The sequence below is a fragment of the Chelon labrosus genome, assembly GCF_963514085.1.
Source record: "Chelon labrosus genome assembly, chromosome: 11".
NCBI lineage: Eukaryota > Metazoa > Chordata > Actinopteri > Mugiliformes > Mugilidae > Chelon > Chelon labrosus.
The window spans coordinates 14,746,273-14,771,615 of NC_140344.1; the positions used below are offsets into that span (position 1 = coordinate 14,746,273).

At 43.8% G+C, this 25,343-nt stretch overlaps 1 protein-coding gene across 1 annotated transcript in view; it reads right to left on the reverse strand.

Annotated features, from left to right (window-relative positions):
• roraa (RAR-related orphan receptor A, paralog a) overlaps positions 1–25,343 on the reverse strand; it is a 44,045-nt gene that overhangs the window by 11,677 nt on the left and 7,025 nt on the right. Inside the window, exons 2-3 of the mRNA XM_084555747.1 lie at positions 2,610–2,695; positions 1,076–1,217 (exon numbers count right to left, since the gene is read on the reverse strand). Of these exons, the coding sequence (XP_084411873.1) occupies positions 1,076–1,217; positions 2,610–2,695 (228 nt within the window). The remainder of the gene's footprint in view (positions 1–1,075; positions 1,218–2,609; positions 2,696–25,343) is intronic.

Here is a 25,343-nt window from a genome sequence, read left to right on the forward strand (position 1 = left end):
ATCTTATCAGACACTCAAACATGAGACAGGCTGAGCCGCTGCCTCCTGTTTCAAGGTTTCCAGACTAAACAGTGGCGCTGAGAATGAGACTCCTTGGCCGGTATTCTGGGGCCTGGCAGTAAGTCAGCTGGTCCCAGTGTGTGTGTATGTGTGTATGTTTGTCTATGCACAGTGGAAAGTGAGTGGAGCGACACAGAGGAGAGTGCAGGCAGATGGGCTCTGGTGTGTTCAGTGAAGGTAAGAGTCACCTTCGTCTGTCCTGAGAGTGTGTACGAGTGTCTGTATGTGCATGTGAGAATGTGTATTGCGCGCTCAGTGCTAATGTACTTCTGTGTTCACGCACATTCATGAATATGGATGAATGCGCGTGTGAGGATGTGCCAGTCTCAGTGCATGGACTGCACGTTTGTTTGTTTTTTTTACTCGTCTCCGTGATTTCCTTCGTGTGTAAAATATTCTGAAAAATATAAGAGCAGTTCTCTGTTTTGATAGGAACTCCACAGCCCAGTCTAGTCTGGACCAGCCTGGCACAGCAGGAGCCCGCCTGCACGCATCCCCACCTGTGTGCTCCCATTACGGCATCTCAGCTGCAGCCGCACTAATGGCAACCTCTAACAACCTCCTATTTCATCACACCTAGTTTCTATCACAGCAACAAATTAGGCCCACAGACAAAGCACTGCTACTGGCAGACAATGAACACAGACTGACATCTTACCATGCGTTCAAGTCTGCTTTTTTATGTGTTTTTGTTTGTCTCTCCACTAAGTAACCCGTGTAGGTAAATTAGTCACAAAATTTCCTGATTATTTGTAATAAACAATGAGCTGTACCAATCACTTGTCAATGACAATTTGATGTTTTGATTGCCATAGGTAAAATTCTTCGCTCTCTTGCTCGCCTTTGTAGGGAGGTCAGCGTCCACAGCAGTACCCCTGCAGCGTTGATCCAATCGCTCTTCAACGGAGCAGATTCTTTCCCACACAGGAGCCTGAACCTCGTCACCCCTTGCCACTCACTATGTCACCCTGCTGCATCCGCCCACCTGTTTTCTCCTCTTCCATGAAGAACTTACCATCTCGTGACATGCCCACTGCCAGGCACTTCTGCAGCCGGCAGTGCTGGCAGCGGTTGCGGCTGGTGCGGTCGATCAAGCAGTTCTTCTGACGGGGGCAGGAGTAGGCTGCATTGCTCTGCTGACTCCTCCTGAAGAAGCCCTGCACACGAAAAGAGCATGGGCTCACCTTGGGTTACGGCAAGAACGCCTGCAGGTAGAAACATTTTCTGGGGCTGAAGGATCAGTTTATGCCTTCATTGTGTTTTAGTGCTGACAGAATGTATCACTGACTGAATTACTGTATTCCTAGTGGAGATATTGTTATTTTTCTTATGCCAGACTGATAGTGTTTTACTGGCTGTAACATCTGGCATTTAAAGAGGGAGTTTCAGCAAGAGGATGGTGTGTTTGGGTAGGAATGATAACAGTGGATGGTATTTTTCTTCAGTGAGGTTATTAGTGTTGATTAACGCCGCACAGGCATGTGCACTGCTAAAGGATTGCGAATGCACACCGACTGGATTCCTCATCCTTTGACTTAATGAATTGATTCCAGCACATCATTAACATGCCCCACTCTACTGCTCCATACACATATGTCTTAATTAGCTGCTCATTGGCTGTTTAATTACAAGAAAACAGCTGACAGCTGCCAAGTTGCTTTATAATGGAAGCCATTATGGAAACAGACTAAAACTGCCAGTGACAAGCAGCACTCTTTAATAATGCTATGATTTATGGTCCAAACTTTTGTACTCGCACATATCATTAAAGGCCTCTCTGCCTGGACTAATTAGCAATCATTAAAGATAGATTTCAGCAGTTTATTCTTTAGTGTTTTGTCCCTTCCAGCTCCTGTGTGAGGGAGAGGAGCGCTGGGAAGAACAGCTGAAAGGAAGCTTGCTCTCTCTCTCTCTCTCTCTCTCTCTCTCTCTCTCCTTCACTCACACACACACACACACACACACACAGGAGCAACCAGCAAAGGTGCAGACTGGCCGAGGAATGCTAATGATGTGCCTAGTGACAAGCATGGGGACAAGAATACACTCTAAGCACAAAATTCCCCTCACTGTGAATGGCTGGTGCATTTGAAACAGTACAAAAGGTGGCTTCAACAGAAGCAGCACACTGTAGCAAACAGCCAACAATCTGCTATAATTCAAAGCACTCTTCTTTTGATCATTTTATTTCAAGAACAGCAAGCAGCAGCAGAAGCAAAAACAGCAAAAAAAAAGTAATAAAAAAAGACATGTCCCTGGGAAGGAAAAGCAGAGCAAGGCAGATGAATGACTTTGTCCTACTAATTGTGGCTTTCTGTGATGTCCTCTGTGGTGCTTGACCACTTTAATGATCACACTCTGTATGTTTACACTTCCAAATCATCGTAAGACTTCAGCAACATTTTCAAACGTTTCTTCCTCGCCAGCAACTTTCTTTACTTCCTCAGTTCCCCCCGTCTACCCCCTCTCAGCTCTTCTGTCCCTCACATACACGCCGTCGCACTCGCTACCTCCCGTCACACAAACGGGTTCGGTCTGTTGACGCTTACCTTACAGCCTTCACATGTTATCACGCCGTAATGGATGCCTGATGATTTGTCTCCACAGATCTTGCAGGGAATTATTTCGATTTGAGCTGCAGAGAAGAAAGGGAAACGAAAAGAAAAAAAATCAACATTTTGCTGTCACAAGTCACTGTACAGCACCCTCACCATGGATCCATGTTGGTACATGAAAGAGCACTGTGCTTCTAAAAACATCTCATCCGGTGGCTTTTGAATCCTCACTTCCACAGAGCATTAGCTGAATATTTACAGAGTTGTGAGTGTGTGTGTGTGTGTGTGTGTGTGTGTGTGTGTGTGTGTGTGTGTGTGGGTATGTGTGTGAGGGGAAGGAGGCCATTTTAAGTCCCCAAAAGCAGCCAATGTAAACACGAGTCATTTTGCTTCCTAAAGACAACTTACATAAGAGAAAACCCAGCTAACCACAAACCCTAATATACTACAGCGATGTTCTAATACTAACCTTGTGCAATGACAAAGACTCCTTTACCCACATGAGGACGTGTATTCCCTGTTGGAAAACTTGACTTCGTGAAGCCTCTTAAATTTCAAAACCATAAAAACCCCAGGAGTAAATCCACTGCGGCCACAAAGAATCATAACATGCCCGCTGTGCTGGATGGAGCAGAGCCACTGACTGTGTGTGGACCTCTGTATACGCTATAGAAAAATGCGTTAAGTCGCGCTTTGGCTGTGGTGTTGTGCTGTTGACAGGCCTGTGATTCACCCACCATAGAGGACAAAAGCACCGAGAGGACAGGCCTCATCCATCGTTGGCCTTCTCTTCGGGAGCAGACCACGGGGCAACACAACAGAACAGGCAGAACACACAGACTTCAGAGACACAGAACTCCCAGCTCGTCCCACTGCTCTCAGCTTTATCACTGCAGCCACTGATGCTGCATCCCTCTCTACCTCCGCCCCCCCACCCCATACCCCTCCAGAGATTACTATCTCATAGCCCTCCTCCACATCTCCAGCATCTCAGTCCCGCCATCCCAACAGTGCACTACAGCGCCAGACAAACGCCGCTATCTGATCTAAATCGAGGAAAGATCACCGCGGGATATTTTCTCACAACGTAATGGTTTTTTCCAACCAACCATGCAGCCAACCAATCAGAACACAAGGAGCTGTTGCAACACAATCTTATTCCAATTACGGGAAAAATATTATAATTTTGTCTTAACAGGATGCAGTAAAAATGACAAGAATTAAAAAAGCGGTGGTTCTTTCACAATGTCAGAGTATTACATCAGCCTCTCCCCTCTTACAGGCCTAACTGTCTACTTTTACGCCTCGGGTCTCTTCCAAAGACAAGACGCTTCAAATATCCCTTGTACACCTTAACAACCGACCTCTTTAAACTAGTTTGATCACATCAAAAGTAGTTTTGTTGGGATTCAATCCAGAGATCACGGCCCATTTTAATCAGCTGCCTAGGAGTCTGTAACGTGTCATGTGGATAATGTCCTTGTCCCCGAGGCAGGCCCGGGAGAGGCCCTTAACACAGAGCCTCTAATCCACTAACCCGGGAGCCGCACTCTATTCATTCAAGAAACTGTCTGTTCTCCTCACGCTGCTGGAGTCAACAAGACCAGCCATGTTTACTTGGAATTAGTCTGCATTTTAGCAAAATGAACAAAAGGGAGAGGTGGAACATGCACAATTAATTCTCCTCCAGACAACACCTCCTGCGATTTGTGATTCTCACATACAATAGAGGGCACTGCACCTCGCCGGCCCGGATTAGAGTGAAATCCAGGCAGGAGGCGGGCTTTGACAACCTAACAGAGAGGGTTAATTTATAATTAATCTTTTCCTTACTGTGCACAGTTGCTTGTTATTTCACTTAGGTCTATCTCTGTATGAGTGCACTCTATTGTTTGTTTTTGTGTTCTCCCTGCATGAGTATTAGCAGTGCAGTGTGTTTCAACTCCTTTAGCATTTTCAGCCTCATTACTTACGTAATTTGTTCTGACATGCACTCACAACAAGTGAAGCGTGCTGTAATTATGACTAGCTGTAGTTATGGCGCACTAGAGTTTGTAGTGACAGGCCCCAGCCATTGGGTGGCAGTGCAGGGCTGTGGCTATGGTTGTCTTACCAAGTTAAGCCAAGCTTCCACCCACCCTATCCAGCCCACAGGCTTTTGGCTCTGAGCTCCAGCCTCTGATAGCTCCAGGCTTAGGCTGCTGCTAGCTTCCCCCACCCCCACAGCATAGCTCCGAGATGCCTTCATCTCTCCTGAAGAAGCGGAGCTGGCTGGGCGCTCGCTCAGGCCTGACAGAGGCTGTGCCACATCAGGTGAAAGCAGTGGGAGTATAGACGCAGGGGTGCCAGGCTGAGCAGGGCATACATTCACACAAGCATGCCTCACAAAGCCCTATCTGCAGCAGGAAGGCCCTGAGTGCACACAGTCTCAGCAGCTAACACTCTCACTCTAACTGCTGCACAAGCCCCTGGATGTTCAGTGCACTCAACAGTAAAAAGGGTTTGTCTCTGGACCAGCTGAGACAGGCTCCTCAGTTTCTTGTATGAGAAAAGAAATTACTCCGAACATATAGCTATTTCCACACCAGGATGAGCTGCGTTCAAAAGGAGGGGGGTCAAGGAGAATAAATACTGAGCAAGGACACAACGGACATCAAATACACCACGGAGTAACCTAAACCATCGGTCAATATTTGTCCTTTTGAGTGACTGGCCATTGGCCCCCGAAGCTACACTTCAGACACTGAGGATGATTTAAACTGAATTCACACAGGGGACTCAATCAAACAAAAAGGCCCACACTTATAAGCACTCCCAATCTGGCAGTCAATATCTATTGACATGAGCTGTGGTGTTAACTGCCTCTTGGTGTGAAACAGGCAGCTGCTGGCTTGCTTGAGCTTGACCAGTGCAGTGCCACTGATCCCATTCACCGCGCCTGCCTGCCTGCCTCCCTGCCTCCCTGCCTTCCCGCTCTCCTGCCAGCCAGCCCTGCCTGCTCTGTTTACGACATCAAAGCCAGGCACAGTTAGACAGGCAGCCATGCTAAAGCCCATCCCAGCAGCCTGCCGCTCCTCACAGCACTGCGAGATGGCCTCTGCACGCGGGCCACTTCAAAGACACCTGCTGAGACGCCAAGATTATGTTTGAATCACACCGCGGCACAATCACACCAGGGACATGACCATGAGGGTCGGACAGAGGATCAGGACTGATTTCCTGCGCGCGGCATTGCAGCCTGGCGTGGGTGCCTCTTGGATAATGGGCATGGCCGAGAGAAAAGACAGTGAAACAGAATTGTTAAAGCTTGTTCTTTGTCTGTCTGTGGCTGAGCAGTTCAAGGACACTGATTCACAACACTAGCAGGCCCTTTGAGGGGATGACGTGTCACTCAGAGCACATGTACAATGGGGCAGTGAGGCCTCTGCATGTTCACCCAGTGCCCTTCACTGTCTTCTCCACAGACGTGAGATCAAGACACTGCTAAAACGGTATACTACATTATGAAAGAGCAGGGAAATAACAGTCAAATGTGAATATCCCAGAACAATTTGCCAATTGCACACTAACAGCTTACGGAGGCTCTGTCATAGTTTATTTTATCATAAGCAGTGAATAGGCAGACACTGCCAGACAAAACAAAATCCCCCTACGCACCGCAAATATATTATAGCTTCATTCAAAGATATAAAGAATCCCAAAGACATAATAAAACGGCGAAGCGGAGAAATATCCTGAAAAAATGCCGTAGTGGGCTGCATTCTTGTCAGATATAAACAAATCTTTCATTTAGGTCCAGGTAATTCTTTTCTACAGTGTTCAACGTGGCACGCAGATAACGTGCACAAAATAAAATAAAACTGGAAATGCTACCCGGCTTGTGCAAACATGGAAAATCACCAGTTAAAATCTCCTGGCTGTTCCCACTGAACCCTTGGACTACTGACATAACGTTTAAGGATTAAGATTATCCCTTACATTACAGACCAATGCCCTGGCCACCGTCATAATGCCGAGAGCTTAACCCATTACTCGATTGGACCATTAAATCAGTTTCTCATGGCCTGACGATTCACGGCGGCTGTGCACCACAAATGAAGTCCTCTTTATTGTTCCGTATATGCAGAGCGGCTATTTTTTTTTTCTTTTCTACATCGCCTCATTTACAATGCACATAATTGTGAGAGAAAGCATGTGAAGAAATGGTGAAAAAAAACAACACCACATTGGCTCCACTGTGCATGAGTGTGTGAGCGAGTGTGTGCATACTGTACGTTTGTGTCAGCCGTGTTGTGTTGACAGCTGTCAATGACAGAGTGACGCAAGCCAGTGGGCTCATGTCAGAGATTATGTAAGGAACTGGACAGGGCACAGCGCTATGAGCAGATTAACAATTCTTCTACCATCAAGCTAACTGCATTAATATGTTCTTCCTCTAAAATATTTTGCAACAAAACAAAAGCTTATAAGGATCATGTGCATGCTCTCAGGAGAGTTACACAAAGCACATTTCCTTCTGAGGCCCAACAGAGCCTTTACACATGGTCAACACACAAACACCAGAGGCACTGAACTGTCTGGCAAATGTGCACTAAGCAACGCTCCTCCATCATTATGAGCATCTATTTATTCTTCTCCATGAAACTTCCCATTTGGCAGTGGAGATCGGCTGTCGGTTGATAAACAGAGTCCTCTCTAAACAGATACCCGCAACAGTCAGATCGAGCTGTAGAGAGACGACAGCCTAACAAGAGATGGAATCAGAACTCTGCCTCTTTTCATCTGCCAGGGCTCCGCTGTCATGTGAAGTCGCACAACACAATACTTTTTTATTCCCATTTATGCAGCAGAAGAAAGGTTATTTGAATGTCAGCGGCAAAGGACAGTCACGGCACGGAACACCAGCATGAATAGTAGAAATGTGTTATTTGTTTAGGGATCTGGGGCCGCTGGCGTATTATCACAGAGCTCTTCTAATGGTATTTACTGTGATGTAGCACAAAGAAAGCATACAGTGAGGTGTAAAAATGCACATCTATATCAAGACTTTAAAACAGCTTCCATTCAACTTATGAATGCTCCGATGTCGTCAAAAAAATACTCGGACCAAACGGATTAGAAGAAGGAAAAGACATAATTGACACATTTTGATGTCTCTATGCTGAGCTCTGCTAATTCCCCCCGAATCATTTAGCTGCCTAAGCTGTGATCCCCCTTCACTAGAGACCAACTACATTTGAAGAGATATTTCCGTTTCCAGAAAAAAAAAAGAGAGAAAAAAAGGGCTCTTTAAGCCTTTCCCTATTATTCCTCCATAGCAGTGCAGTGACTTTGCTATAGCTCAGGTCTGGACCATTGCCCTGGGCTGCTTTTTGGATGAACTCATGCGTACATCTCTGTGTTTGTTTGTGTGTGAGGCCTATTAATATTTCAACACTGCCCAACTCCAGATGCCTGTACAACACAGCAGTGCTTCTCTCTTCATGTCTCTCCCTGTATTTACTTGACTGTTTTATTGAAGTGCATTCTGACACCTTCTATGAGGGGGAGCAGGAGCGGGGGAAGATGTATTCCCAAACCACAGCACAAGACGTCTCTCTCCATGTCTCTTTCTCCACCGGCGTAACAGTAATTTGGGCACTAATTTATGTGCTGTTGTGGCAAAGATTGACGAGCTTCCTGACTGGGAGTCTGCCTTCTTGCACTCTAGGGGAAACAACAAAAGCCTGGGTTTACTGAGCAGACGAGCACCATGAAGGGTAGCATGTGTGCGGCGCTCCTCTTCCCTCCCCTGTCTGCCCCACCTGAGCTCAAATCTCTCTCCCCATCACTCTTTACCTCCCTCTATCCATCTTCCCCCACCTATCCCCTTCTCGTCTGTGGAAGTGACAAGTGAAGTTGTGCCTGGGTGCCGGGGACCGGAGGGCACGCCCCCTCTGTGTGTGCGAGCGAGCGTGCGCGCAAAGCCGGCCGTGTGCACCTAGGAAAAAATCCTCACACTGTTGGAAAAAAACTGTAGACTGCACTCACTTATGCATTCTACCATCCCCTGGTTAGTCATAGAGAGCCATGAGAAATTAATAAAAAAAATATGTGTTGCAAATATTTACAACGCGTGGTCTTACTATGCAGATAATTTGATTTGGGCCCTTTGTAAAATGTGATACAGCCGTTATTTTGAATTGAAATAGAAGCTTTAACATGTTGAGTTTATTGTGCATGCTTTACTCACACACTGCGCAGCAAGGCACTGGGATGCAACAAAACTCCAAACCACTGAGGCTGAAATCACACAGGGCCGACTGATTGACTGGCGCAGGAGCTGCCGGTTTGAATTCTAAGATTTAGCTGAGGATCATGTGATGCTTCTGAGCCTGTAGTCTGACCACTTGAACCAAGCGGGCAACGGTTAAAGGCTCGACTGTGGCACAGTGCCTCAGTTAAGCACCTCTCAGCCCCCGTATCTCCCCGCAGGGATGGCAGCCTTAGTAGGCTCCTTTAGAAAAACTCCGGAAAATATAAATAATGAATCCTTCAAAACATCCACTGCAATTACACGCAGAAACCTTTACATAACAACAAAGAGCCTTGTTCCATTGCACCAGGGAATTTGCCACTGCCACACTGTACAACTTCCTTCCTTGTATAATTGCTGTATTAGTATGCATTTCTCTAAGACAACTGGATTCTGCTGTGGGTTTTTGAATATGGTCTTTCTACTGTTTCACACAAAGAAATCAAAACTTACACGCATACAACTTCTTGCATGGACTTTTCGCCAAAGGGGTAACAGAGTAAGTGAGCATTTTATGTGTGTATTTTAGCCATTTGTAAAGCGCATATTTAATCGCTGCACTAATGCTGAATATTGGGGGGGAAGTGAGGGTGTAAGGGGGGTGGGGGGAGAGAAGGGAGGCTGGAGGTCCCATCTCATGCTGCTGCTCAGGGTCAGTGGGTCAGAGGCACGCAGCCAGAACACACATGCAGAGCAGGCTGAATAGTTCAGCTGACAGTAATTGTCCCTCTGTGGTCTCCTTAGGAAAACATGTTTCCAGACAACGGAGGCAAGCTGCACGAGCCAGATAGTAATCATGATCTTGATTTGCTCCACCGAAGAGGGAAGCTCAGCATAAGCCTCCAGTTGGGGCGCAACTCACTATTTCCACCGGAGCTGACATCAGCTGAAACAAGCAGGGATGCAGCATAGCAATGTGAAGATGCAATACCCCGGCAAATTCTAAAATAGGGAAGGACCACAAAGTAAACTATCCTTTAATTATTCCTTATTACTCCACCTAGTTACTGTGTAGCTGCATAACAATATATTTTACCTCTGTAGTCACGACTCGAGAAAAAAGTGTACATGTATTTCTTAATTTGCAGCGTTATTTATGAACGTGAGATTCAAAAAATTATTATTTTAATACCATCTGTTCCAAATAGACTGTTAAATCTGTCAGCTGCTGCTGCTGCTGTGTACCGACTCCAGCAGTGGACAAAAAAGACTGCTCTTAGAAGAACCAAGATAAAAGTACACGCTCTCACCGTCTTGTGACAAGGTGCTAAACAATTGTCAAAGTAAATCTCCAAATCAAACAGTCAGTTGCCAAAACATGTTCAAGTTTGTCTGCCATTAAAGTTGGAACGTTATTCTGGTCTATTGGCTTTAACAAGGAAGGCTCCGCACGGCACCTCAGTTATTCAGTAGCTGTTTTTTTTTTTTTTTTTACAGCAGAGCTGATGAGCACTGCCTCTGCCATTCTGCTTGAAGGTCTTGGGTTTTCATCAGCTGTAAAAGAGCAGGCAAGGACAGGGAAGATGAATGACATCAATGGCCAGCCGATACTTCCAGGGACGTGTGATTGAGACAAATGAGCCTTGTTACATTAGCTGGGATACTGAATCCTGCTGCTCAAAGATCCAGAGCTTGATAGAGCTGAAACTAGAGGCACCCAACCTTTCTACAGATCACCGGTGTCATGGGGCCCCAGAAGAAGAGCTTTCTCAAAGTGCCTGCTTCACCGGGCTCCCTCCCTCCTTTGCTTTACCACCTGGATCACGTTTGTTTCCCTCTATTCTATGTTCATACACACACACACTATGCCGCTATTTGGCCTTCAAAGATTTTCCGGTGCTCTATTCCATGCGCGAGGAGAAAATTAAAGTGAGACAGAGCCATTATCTAATCCATACACAATTCACTCGAGTATTAGTGTCTTAATAAGCGACTGTGAACGCTTCAATCGTTCATCACGGATCCCCAGTGCAGCTAAATGTGCAAAATGATTATACTGAAATTATTGCAGACTATGTAAAATATTTACATGTAAGGAATTTGCAAGGCATTTAAAAAATAATCAGTGTTTTTTTTTTTTCATTTTACTTCAGTCAGTATCAAAAGTATGAATTTAAATGATTTGATAGAGATTCTGTACTCCGTTATGTCACTTTATTAATAATCCTGTAGGGACCGCATCATATTATACAATATTTGATGGGAAAATGACATGTTTATGTCATACATTATGTAGTCGCTCCTACTAATGTTTTCTGTGCAGTGATTACACATTTCTTTTCAATAATGTTGATGATTACTTCTTCATTATTCTCTTTCTAACTGAGATCTTAAGAAATCTTTTTGAAAACCACAAGATTATCTAAAAAAAAAAAAAAAGCATTTCAACTAGCTTCAAAATTTAGCTTGATTTCAAAAAGCTCATATTTGGAAGAAAATGGTTTTTCACAAATCTACATGGCACACAGAACATCTTCAATAACCTCTGCATTCTCTGCAAAGGAGCCGTCGATCAACTCCACTGTCATCCTGGTTTCCTCCGGTTGTAGCAGACCGTATGAAAGGCATTCCTAGACGACAGGGGTGCACAAGGAGTATCTACTGCCACACAGAGTTCACAGACTGCTTACAGCGTGTGAGGCACATTCCCCCTGCACTGCTGTTTTCATAGTCCTACAAACACTGGCCTGGTTTTGTTTAACATGGCAGGATTAAGCAGCCATGCGCAAAGCATGCTTCCCTCCTTGCACACTTTGCTTACAATGGAAGGCCCGAGCGCTCCTCTGCTACCTTTTGGTGAACCGGCTTTCCTGAGTGCTGGTGAATACGCCGTGGTGTTTCTAATCCCAGGCAAATAAACAAGTGCCAAGATTAATGATTGCATAAACACATCCCAAAAGCCCTGGAATAACAATCAGCTCTTCAGCCTGTTCTGCTGCCACGCCAAGGCTCTTGGAGTCAGCTGACAGTATATCCTTCTTCCCTTCCTGCTGCCTCAAAACAGACAGGAATTGTCTGCGTTTTGTTGCTTCATTAATGACAGGGAGCTGTCTACGTGAGAGAGCGTATGCAAAGCTGTAGTAGGAGGGAGCTTTTGAGCTAGCGCAGGATATGGGCTCCTCCACAGTTCTTACGCTCTTCACTTGTTACTTGTTGCTGCTAATCAAGGCCACTGCACAGCGTGTCTGGTCCTCAGCGTCTGACATAATGATCATGTCTGCCTGAGTAAATGATGAAGGCAACGTGGCAGGAAGAAAGTGAAGCTCTTGGCGGAGTTTTCATTAGTCCCACTCCACATTATGAGGTCGAAAACAATAGTATGTTTGACTTACTCTGAAAATGGCAGTCAAGTAGACTTCTAGGAGGACATTAGAAGTGTGTATACAGAAATAAATCACACAGCAGAGCATAAAGGGCCATTAAAATGACATTAGGAGCACTGACCATCCTCTCATTCCTGTCATCCCAGGTCTGCAGCTATAAGATGAGATGCTTTGTGATGAAAGCGAAGTAGTGAGGACAGGGAGGAATAGAAAGCAAAAAAGAAAAGAGGAGAGGGGCAGTGCAGTCCAATGGTCCAGGGGCAGGAGAGCGTGGGACGTTCAGATAAAGTGGGAGGCCCCTCTCCAGGAGGTTGCTCCTCAACATGAAGGCAGAGGCAGCACCCGGACTAATGAGGGGTGAAGTGGAGCCCCCTGTGGGACCCCCTCAGGCACATTCATTAGGAGATGAAAAAGCATTTCCCGCGGCAGAGCAAGCGCCTGCCTTGGCTCGGACATGTTTAATTTAGGGCCATATGAAAACAGAAGGCCACACTGGCCAGGTCTGCGTTCGTCAGTCAGGGGAATCAACACCACACAGGGCCAGTGAGCCAGAGCCTGACTAAATGCCGTGTGCTGAATTGAATTATGCTTTCTTCCCCCCCCTCTTAGTTTAGGCTGAAACCGCCTTTTAAGCTTACAACACTGAGATTATTGAAGGTCAAGTGCAGTGATACTTCCAACTCTAGGTAAAAAGTCTGTTGTAGACAGGCTATTATAGAGAAAATGTGTGGCTTATCACAAGTTTCATTTCCTTCAGTGCATTGCATTTTGTTGCATCTTTTTGGCTCCAGGCAAAAATAATAGATTCATTTAGCCAGTGGTGGAATGTGGAAGGGAACCAAGGATTATGGTAATGCAGCACTGAACGCTGCAAGCAAAATACAGTAAAAAAGAAACTGCTGCAGTAAGAGACACCGGAAGAATATCTGAGAGGTTAATTTATATGATTGCACAAATCTGCATTCACAAATACATCTTGAAAATCTCATATCGCACGAGGTAGCTGTTTGTTAAGACAACAGAAGAAATAGTGCTTCTTCCCTTTCACTGTGTGAAGAAGGGCATTACAGGGTATCAGTCCATGGTGATTCAAATACATGTCCGCTTATCACAACCGCTTATCCTTGTTCCTGATGAATCCTCACATTTATTAAGGCTGTCTTCTTGCCTTGTTAGATATGTATAACCAATCTCCTGTAATTAGCAACTGCTAACCTTTGGGGTGCTAATCCCCCATGAATTGTGGATTTGTACATCAAAGCCCACACTCTCCCATATAGCTGGTGCTTGAAATTACACTCTATTTGAAACCTGCAATTATTTGTATAGCATGGATGCAAACAGTCTCCTCTTTTATGTCTCTGAGAATCCCGTGGGTTTGCAGTAAAGAATCCTTAATCCATTCCAGTGGAATCCAAATATAGAGTTAACACTAGCTCCCTAAAATTTAGATGAAGAGCCAAGTGCCTGCCGCGCACGTAAAGTGGAGAAGGCACTCCATCTTCCTCTCTCTCTTTTTTGCATAGTTAAGATTAGATTTCTGTAGTGGCTTAGATGCATCATATAGGGAGCGGGGTGGATTGCCCAGGGGTGTAACACAGAGATGTTTCAGTAACTGATCTTGGCCACATGAAGTATGGCAGCATGGCTTTGTTGTAAGCAGTACTTTGAGGTTAATTAAATAATCAATTGTTTTGCCCATTTATTTTTCTGTGTAATCACATGTCCAGGAGTCTGTCAGCAGGGTGAATGCTGTTTAGAGTCCACTGCAATTTGTTTTCTCGCCCATTCAAGGCTAGGCTAAATCCATTGTGCATGTAGGGAGAGATTATAGAGAGCGAAAATAACTGAGATAGCTTCCCCCACACACACGAGCACACACGCGCGTGCACGCACAAACACACACACAAGTTGATGCTTTTGCAGAGAGGATGCCTGGAGCATTTACTTTCTTTAATGAGAGACATGAGTCTCATGTGTCAGTGATGCACAGCATGGGAACAATAGGGTAGGCTTTAATTCCATCAATCTACTGTATTTATCCTTGTATCACATCAATACCTGTCAGTTAAGCAGGAGGAGATAAATCAGGTCACGCAGACAGAGTCGGGGATGCACTGTGCTCGGTAAAAATGCAGATTTCAAACTTAAAAGTTGGGGTGAATGTGGTTGTACACAGTCGGTGACAAATTTACAGCCTGGCTCTTAAGCAAGGAAATACAAGAGATTACCTTGTGAGACAACATGACACAAAGCTCATCCTTCCTGCACTTACTCTAGTAAGTGATTAAATAGCTATGAATTAACAATGATGTTGTTAGGTATTTAGAGGGAACGATACACCTCCGCCGTCACCTAAGCCTCCCATGGAAATCTCTTTACTTACCTTACAGTAACAAGGATCCCACAGTTACACTTATTTTACCGTCTTAAAGGGGAACTGACACCTCAACCTTCTGACACCTGACTTAAAATGCGTGCACGAGGGGGCATAGTGCTATTGAATGACACGGAAAACTTGACAGTGACAAGCAGAATTGAGATTCATATAGCTCATCCGATTGTGTTTGCATGTTTTATGTATGCACCCCACGCCTACTGTAGAGCACGTGTAAATCTGCCTCTGTCTTTGAGCTGAGAAATAACAGCTAGTGGGATCTTCCAAAAAAAAAAAAAAAAAAAAAAAAAAAAAGTCCTCCCCACATATGTGCAATAACATCAGATTTATCATCAGATAGAAAAGCAACATATAAAACACTTCGAGGACTGGCTTTGAGCGATAGCAATAACCCTGCAGGCAGCCAAATTATGATTTATATACTTTGGCTTGAGAGTGCACGGGGCCGTAATGTATATATCTGTGGTGGCTGGGCTTCTCACTGTGGCATAGGAGCGACTCGGAGAGAATACATTTGGTGTAAAATTGCTTCATCTGTTTACAATTCCATTTGGAGTTTATGAGAAAGACAGGCAAACACAGCCTGATATATTGCCCCTGTGTCACGGCATGGCAGGAGCATCCACACAAAGATTCATCTCTCACTTAGAAGCCAAATGATACGTCTAATTTGCTGCAAGCACAGTTATTTTTAACCTCTCCAGCTGTCAGATAATGGAGCTTGACTGTCAGCGCTGGTGTGTGTGAGTGTGTTAAAAGGTTGCAAACTCTTTTCAATTTACCATTCCCTTTGAGGGAATTACAAAATGCACGTTCCCATTAGTTCACCTGATTGACACTGCCTTTTTCTTTTATCAAAACCAAAAGGCGGGTTTTTAAAAAGGAGCTGACTGAATTAAGATGAAGACTTCCAACGGCAATCTAAATTTGGTTTTCACATGAGATGTCAATAATTATGATGCCATGAAAACATCTCAGAAAAGTTCAGGAAGGTAAGTCAGACTTTTTTTGTTGTTTTAATTGGACAATATGATGCCTTTTCGTGACTTTCCCCACTGATTAAATCCTATTGTGCAGCATGCTAGAGCAACATCATGTTCGAATCTACTGCACTGCCTACCCTGTAAAATTGTTCCTACATTATTCAGTCTGCACTTAGGAAGGTGATTCACTGGGTTAAAAAATGCGGTGCTTTATCTTTGCAGCTTTTATTTCATTTGGGTATTTCTCTCTTGACAAGACAAAACGCTACGGCTCTTTTAGCCGCTAAACAGGGGAACAGCGGCATTGTTGAGCTAATGCAAAGGGCCGGTTACATAAAGCAATTTGAAACAGTTCTTAATCAAAGAACTGGCCGTGGACTACACACTGGTGTCAGTGGTTTGGCTGACACAAATGGATTCACTCGTCTCATCAAACATTGCTGTAACTCAACGCACTTTCGGTGTTAAGGGACATCAGACATTTCTAACAAGCAGCACTAGTTACGCTACCCTAACATGATAATGTAACAGGAAAGCATTATGTCCTCAAGGTATGGAAAGATCAGAGGAACAAAGGGCAGGATACGGGAAGTAGCTAATCCTACCTTTTTTTGGACTAAATAAATAAATCAGGCAAAAAATATTTATTTTAACACACAACAAACAGCAGGAATAGAGCCATTGTTTGCCTCGCAGAGCCGTCTCACTTTTCCTACTGTAAATAATTCCGCTGTCCCAATAACCAGATGACCTCTAATGTTTGCTAACTCCGGCTTAACGTCACGTTACGTAAGAGAAGTGAGAGGGACATGTGTGGACTGAGCTCCGTTCCATTCACTTTGACCCTGCCAGCACAGTGAACTGGCTGCCTGTGTTTCTGTGTATCTCTGGGCTCTTGTTGTGCCGTTACACTACACACTGACCGGTTCTGATTTCAGCTTTAGGGTAACTCAAGATCCCAACCATATTCAATGCACAACCCAAGCTGCTCTCAGCCCTGCCCTTACATGACCAGAGCTCAAGTTGATTGTTATAAAACGGTTCATGACTTCAGTGTTAAACTAAAAGCTAAAGCAGTCTTTGCTTTTAAATGTCCCTGTGAGGTGTTGTATGACAACGGCAATGCTTCACAACAAATATTGTAGTGGGCTAAAATATGGCAACATATCTGGTCTAAAAGGTTTTATCTAAGATTTTCTTTATATGATGTGATATGACAGCTTTAAGCTATGTATTTAAGAGCTTGATATTTTGAAATAGCAATATAAACGGTCATGCGCTGTGCTTGGAAGAGATCAATACGTTCAAGTGTTCAAATAGGCTGATTCAGTACAATGCTGTTCTAGCTCAAAAAACCTGCTGAAAAAGCTTTTATGTATTCTAACCAAGCGCTCACACGTCATGCTGTAGCAAGTGAGCAGCAACTCTACTGTTAATATGCTTCCATATTGGTAGTGTCTCCCGAATCACTTCATAGGAAACTAAGCTTCATACTCAGGTGCCAACAGCAGCGCTCTTTAAGGGTTACACAAGTAGCAGCTAATGGTGTGGGTCAGTATTTGGGATCTAATCCTCAGAGGCAATACGATCCACCACAACAACTTTCTACTTGTTGTCCTGGCCGATCAGGGAAACATAACACGCTTTATGAATCGAAACAAACTGCAGAAAGTGGTGACTAGCAGGAGGAATGATTTATCTATCTGATTGTCCTTCTGTCTCCTTGATTTACTAGATATATTTTTTTGAGTGTTCATTTGGCACAAACATCACCCCATTACAAAAGAGCACAAAGCTTGGGGGATTTTCTTGAAAACCCATTGCAGTTCTCCTCCACGCTAGTTAAATTACAGAAGAATTCACAGCAGGGGACTTCGAAACACAACTACCAATCAACAGCAGCAATGTGCCCAGTGTGTTTGTCAACATTGCTGCCTTGTGTAATTGGCATAATTGTCAGGTTAGAGCTCGGAACAAACCGGGCGTCCTTTTGGCGAGCATGGGCCGCGTCATTAAAGGGACATGTTTCTGGAGGCGCTCCTGGGGACACATAACACACGAGCATGTTGGAGCGACAGCTCGCCTGATAAAATGGCTGCCTCTTATCTCTATTATGCATATGAAAGGCTTATGCCTTCTCCATGACAGATTCTACGCCTCATCACCATGGGATTTGCCCAGATACTCCAGAACAGAAGCTGGGAGAAAAACAATGTTTCACATGTATAACCTCATCGTAACACTGTCAACTGTTTATGTGAGTGCATCCTGTGTGCGTAGATACACGTTTTCTTTCCCAGATAGGAAAAATACAGAGTGAACATGAACACATCACACTGGTTCACTACTGGTTTGCTGTGGATAACAAAATGTGTGTGTTTCTTTCCTGCACAGTAATTCCCTGTTTAATGACAGCACAGCGAACTTGGCAGTCCTGGAGCAAGCTTCAATTATCTTGATAATCTGTAATGAATAGTTGATATAATAATGATATAGTATCTATAATTACCATGCTGATGTGGGGTAGAGTGTGCTGAAAAATAATCATTTGTATCATCACCGCTGGGTAGCATCATTATTAATCTGACAGCACTCATAAAGCGCTTTGTTTGTTTTCTCTGATTGCTCTTTTACTACCAAAATAAACAACTTGGCTCCTTTGAGTTACAGCGGTGTAATTTGTTGGAACAGCAAAGGCATTTATCTATAAATTTATTTTCAATTTGAGGTAAGCTGCAGTCATGAAAGCTAAATCACTACCAGGGAGAAGATTATTCTAATTACTAACCAGCTGTCGCACATGCTGCATGAGCACAGGATGTGTCAGAACACAGAGCAACCAGTAATCAGTTTCACAGAATCATTTGAGCACACATTTACATCTTGCACTAGATGTTAAACATGAAATTGTCTTCATTTGTGTGGTGATGTTATAAAACTGAAAGAAGCATATGCTCTAACATGGCACGACTGAATTAGAGACGCAGATTTTATGGTCAATTTGCAATGCAATCTTCAAAGCTGAGTGTTTATTTGCAGCTGGAATGAGCCTGAGAGTTTGTACTCCCGAGTATCGTGAAGGATATGTTGACCACCTGGCAGCGGTGTAACTCATATGTCTGGACTAACGTGGGTAATGCTTATTTTAAAAGGGGAAAGGGAAAGTGAGTCTAAAGGTATAGTGTGATTTTGTCAAGCTAGCAAGGCAGAGTGGAAGAGTTTTCTCATATGAAAGTGTGTCTTTTCTGGGCTACAGTATATCTGAATTAGACCATAATGCAACCATGGCTTGGTCCCTGGGGTTTTCTTTGCCATTTGCACTGCTAGCGCTGCAATCCCCCTGACAGTCCTGTTTATGACTGCTCTCCTATCAGAGAGCTGAGCGGAGCCAGGGACGAGCCTTCATTAGAGATTAAAGTGACCGTTACAAAGTCCAAAATCATCACTGCTTTCCTCGGCAAGGCGAGGGGAGACACTGAATAGACTTAAGCTCAACAGCGACTCAGTATCTGCCGGATCCTCTGCTTAACACAAGTTCCTTTTCATTATGCATTCATGAATTACATTTAAAGACATTTTTAAAATTAGCTCCAATCAATCTTGTCATGTTCGCGGCCTCGCTGCTACGAAACCGAGATTTGGTAAATACCATGCGTGACACGATGTTGTAAAGAGAGCTGGGACACATTATATCAGGATTTTTTATCATACATGATTTCTGCAGAATTGACTTGCCTTTAGTGGTAAAGCTTAGCCACTGGACATTATACTTATAGGAATGAATAATATGAGACAGAATATGTGCAGCGTGATGGAATTCCTGGTCTTTTGACCATAACCACTCTAGATGTGTCTTCCCCTTCCAGGCATTATATGTTCTGCACTCATCTGGCTCTTTCCCAAACCTCAACAATTTCACAAAGGGATACTACTCTATTCTAACTATGATAGGTTTTCAGTGGGAAAAAGTCACTGATGAGTTTAAATTCAGAAAATCTGTGAGTTCTTTTACACCTACACTGCAGGTAACAAAGAGCAATGTGACACAGGAAATAATGACAAACGGAGGTTAAACAAAGCAACAAAGCCTTTATACACATTACGCCATTCCTCCCTCCATCAAAATTCTTGCTGTACCTCCAGAACAAAGCAGCTATTCTCAGAGGAACATGAAAGACAGACACCTGTCAATCACGGCTGCTGTGACTCCATATTTCCTGTGTCAGAGGCTGCAGGATGGAGAAATGTGCAATATTCTGATAATATTTCATGCAAACTAATGCAAGTCAGAACACTTCCCTGCTGGCCAGAAGGAGGGGGAATGAGAACAGGTAATTATCGGGTTGCCTCAAGGCAAGAAATGATAGAGATTGCAGAGAACGGGGATATTTAGCCCTGCTAATGAAGGCCCATGTTTTGGGAGCACCAGGAAGGGGGAGCAGAGGGAAAGCTAGGCTGTGGCTCAGCAGGAGGTAGAGCCTGATAAGACCATCTTACATAATGGCCACATCCAGACCTGGCCGCTGTTTGGACTGAGGCTCCCTGTCCCTCACATTCTCTCCTGTACCGTCAGTATAGCCGGGCTGAGGGAGTGTAAGATTGCCTGGGTATTCAGTTTCGTTAAACATTGCCATTTAACATGTTAATTGACACCAAGCGGCTTTGCGATCATGAGGACATTGGGGCTGTTTACAGATGCTCAGATACAGTACAATAATGGTTGCGAAGCAGATGCATGCAGGTGCAGACAGTTTCCTTAGTATATCAGTACCTGTTATAATCACAGAGAAAAGACTTGAGTGATTTGACTGAAGGATCCTCCCCCTTGGCCCAGTCTATTTAACCCCATTGAAGGGTTTATGTTTGCCCATCTCGACAGCCTTACTTAAAGTGCTGAAAAATAAAAAGAGATTGCTTATTTTGTATATGCAGCACTTCCCCCGGACGGATATGAAAGTTTAATCACGGCATTAGGATTCACAGGCATTCCCTTGCTAGACCTGCTTGCAGACATCAGAATTGCTAATTTGCTGGTTTGCCCAGGAAGGGCTGGCTGGTGGTTGAGGAGGGGATGAATGGAAATAGGAGTCTGATTTGTCCAGATAACCTTGAACCCCAGCGCTGAGCTTCCTGTGGATGTACGGAGCTCAATCAGTCCCTCTTTATCATGTTGATCTGAGCTGCTGTCCAGCACAGCGCCACACTCGCTCTTACCTGACTACTCTGAGAGTGTGTCATCAGCCAGAATCATTTCCTGCTATCTGTGCTGCCTGCTCTGACCACAGCCATTAACTTCAGCTGAAATGTCATGAATAAATACAGCAAACTAATTGCTTTCAACGACAATGTGGGTTCTGCGGTACGATCCCAATCAGATATCAACTTTAAGCCTTGACAAAAATCATAGTAATTGTGGCTCAGTTTCTAATGTGAATAATTAATTTTTATTGCCCCTGATGAGAATCCACTGGAGGCACAGACATGATAAAGAAGAAAGGTCCTGACAGGGTTATGAGTCAGCAGAGATGTGAAATTCAAATTAGCCAGGCTAAGCAGTTCGTAGCTGATGCTGATTTGAGCAGACTCAATGGTCAGGCCTACAGTACAGTACAAGAGCCTAGGGCTGAAAGATGGTGGAGTTACTCATGAGCACAGGTGCTTTATCAGCAAACCACATGTGAGGATGAAGTAGTAATAACTGTAAGCTGTTCTCTCAACGTATCTCTATGTTTACTGCGAATGATCAAATATTATAACACAAGCTATGATTCCATCTTCATGATTATCTCCATCTGTGTGGCTGCAATAGCTTTTCCATCGTGGGAGCTGGACTCGTGATATTAACCAAATTAAAGTGGAGATCTATCATTGGCAGGGAAAGAGGGAGCAGCGGGAGCAGAAGTCTCACTGTTTTCTGTCACCGCCTCAGCTGTGTGCACACACTCTCCTTGCACACTGCCATCTTTCACTCAGCCAGGCACTTGCCTCCTCGCCCACTGTGCCCACCAGGCCCGGGCAGCACATGCCACTGCCAAACATCCATTTACTCTCCGCAGGACTCCCGCGTATCTGAAGTGGGCTTGTCATTGAGACCTGTTTAGATTTTACTGCACTGACTGCCGGGCGCTCAGGTGAGTACCTGTTATTTGGTGAGGAGCGCACACAAACACACGCAATGCATGTAATTAAATGCTTCATTTAAAATGAGCTTTGATAATTTGTGCGGTAACACCTTGTCAAGCTGACTGACCAGGCCCCCTGACGGAGGGTGGTAATTGCATCCCTGTGGAGAGGAAAGTGGCCTTTGAGGGTAGGTGTGGAATTATTGTACTACACATGTCCAGTGGATTCAGCCATGAAAGCTGAAAAACACACACCGTACTCCCAGTACAGTAGTCTTTGTGTACTTATGTGTTCAGAGGTTCAAGCTGTGGGAGCAAACATACATTAATTTGCTAATATATGAGCAGCAGGACATGATGACCAGAGATATGTTCTCTCAACAAAGAATCCCACCTCCAACATCTTAGCCCGGAGGCAGGTTTAACGCTAACCTGCAGATGCTGCCTTTGTCTTTGAAGTGGAGCGATGGATGCACCAGAACAGATGGAGATGTTGGATGCTTTCAGGAATTATTAATGGCATGCTATGATCCCAAATGACCTTCAGCAAATAGTCTACCCAGCACACTGGAGCACACAGGCAGCCCTGCACATCCATATTGTATTTAGACAACACACCTGGGTCAATGAAGAAAACACCAAGCCATCATTACTGTACTTCCAGCTCTACAGTAATCCATTCGGGAAGGTTTGCTTCCCTTTTCACGCGAAGGCAACACAGAAGCATCCAATCACATTAAACACAATCGTATGTCTCAGGAATAGATTTGAGATTTATGCGCCGAACACACTAATTCCGTAAAGCCCAATTTGTTTCTTGCACAATGGGAACCATACACTGGAATTAATCTGCAGAAAGCCTTTCCTGTAGTTTTAAAAATAAACCTTCATCACTGGAAGCTTTTGTGGTTGCTCAAGGGATGTACTATTGTGACATTGAATCTATCTCGGAAACGTACATCAGTAACAGCCATAAAATGTCTGTTGCCTATGGATAACGTTTAGTTTACAATGCAAACGCAACAACCTCCGGATTGCCTCTTAGAGAAACTGAGCAGCTGAAAAACACCACCCCTGCTTTTTCCTTTTATTTGACAGAACTGATGCAAAAGAAATAAAAACAAAAAGTCACAGATACTTGTTAATGTTCGTGTTTAGGAGAATAAAAGGCTCACAGTGCTGGAATCTTCTGGAATTTGAAAGAGCAACACTCAGACAGGTATGTAATTTTTGATTAAAAAAACTCACAGGAACATCTCATTTAAAAGTGTAATGACGGTGTTTCACTACATCACGGTGAAGTAACCGTCAGTATCTAATATGAGCAGACGTTAATGATATGTCGCACCATTACTGCACGCTCTCTCAGAACTTTTTTTGGTAAGAACGGATTTACTCGCTCTCACAATTCTGATTAAATTCTGATTACAATAATCAGTGGCGGGCAAACCTGTCTGTGTTGTGCAGTATGCTGGAGTTTTAAATTTGTTTTCTGTGGTGATATTCCTGCGCTGACATGACAGACGGTAGCAATGCATTTTACATCAACTGGCAATGATTAGTTTGCAAGAGCGGAAGAGGGAGCAACTAGGAATATGGTAAAGACACAAGATTCATAAATGTAAGCAAGACTCTAGAAAGCACTTAAGAATAGTTTCAATGCTTCTCAAGATAGAAAAGATGCGCATAGTTATATTATACAAGGATTATAGTCTAAAAGAAAGTGATCAAATGACAAACATTACTGGTTTTGCTTTTCCTCCTTAGAGAGACGACTGTAGGTTGTGTAATTACTCTCAACTTCCAGAAAGATGAGACACAAGTGTTACCGCTTTAAACGCCAACAAGCCCTCACAGATAAATGACAGAATAAGTCGGCTGCCAATGGCTCCCAATACGTCACATATAATTGCTTGCAGAAATGACCGGAATAAAGTCACTTTCGGAAGTGGAGGGTTGGATTATGGCAAGTGAGAGACAGGATTAATTTTCAATTGCTGTTAGGTTCATGCATCAAAGCTTTTTGGTTTTATTCACACAGCAACAAGAGGTGGAATGGGCAAATGGCGGTTGTTTTAAGCAACTTCTTTTTTTTTTGTTAGATTGAGTTTCAATGCATAAAAGAAAGAGATGTCTTTTCCCATGCTTTTCTAAGGTAGTGCCTCAGGTGCTGGGAGAGAATTTTTTTTTTTTACATATAATCTGCACAGAACGGGAAAAAGAAAGGCCCACAAATTATCAAGGCCATTTCCTGTGAACATCAACAGTAAACTGCATTCTCTGAACCCTTACCGGAGCTGCAGTCCTGCAATACAGCAAACATTTTACACCTGTATGGGTTTAATTGGGGTTATACAATTCCTATATTTAGGGGGAATTGTGGGCTATTAGGATGATTTAGGCAACAGTGCCCTGCAATGTTTGTGCTGCATCTGCAAGGTCTGCAGCCCTGGGTTTGTAGAGAATAAATACTGTGGTGCTTCTCTCATAAGACACTGCCTGTCTTCAAAGAGCTACATCTAAGGGAGAAATTGATCAGACACTTTTTCTCACACTCGGTAAGAGCAGAAAGGAATAAATTATTTGAACGGTGTCTATCTCCTTCCATACCACGGCCTCTGATTAATTACCTCAGGGCTTGCTAATGAGAATTTGTAAATGAATACAATGTTAATCTACTATGTATACCATGTTTACTGGAGTTTGCTGAGGCCAAAGAAAAAACAAAATCCCTTATGTATAAATTATAATAATCCCACATCAAGAGAAAGAAGAAAATCCATGCTGAGATCAAAGCGGAAAGGCCCAACGTAATCATGTGTCAAAAGATCAAAAAACAACTTCCTTACCACCTCATGTGGGCAAGGTATGTCAGGCGTACAGTAGTTCATCTCTGATCATCCTCAATTTGAAAATGTGCTTCCCCTACAGTATCTCTTATCGTGCCCGTGTTCACTTCCCCTCTTACCTTTAGTTTATAGCTACAGAAGCAGGTTGGATTCAAATGCATGATGAGGAAGAAAATATTAAAAGAGTTGTATGTAATGTAGAGAAGCAAAATCAAAAGGTCTCCTGTACGCAGTTTGGGAGAACCTTCCTAGGCTTCCAAGTCTTGTGAAATTTGATAATGTTGCTGGTGATTTTTCTTTTCTTTTTTTATAACTAGACAGTGTTCAATATATTGATTACAATTTCAATGGTGACAACAAGCAGTAAAACTGTGGTGTGATGCGTTTGACAGTGGGGTGACTGAGAATGCTCTGTTTGGGCAGATTGCTCTTCTATTGCCCAAAGTCGCGCATTAAAGGCAATAAAACTGCCATGTAGCACAGTGGGAACGAGAATGCCTCACTCTCCCCTCCAACTATTGACAAAAACGAAACTTCGAGTCGACAGCTGCTGATTTGTAACTAAGTGACAGATCCCTGCGAGCAAATAAAGCGGTCGTGCCGTCTTTTTGCTAGAAAACTCTCTTTGTTTTCCTGTGACAGAAATCCACTGAACGGCACATGAATCCTTAAAAGTTTACACAGGGATACATTTTTAAGGAGCTATTTATTTCAATTTATCTGATGCCTTTGTCCCAAGTATTGGACTGTGGGAGCTC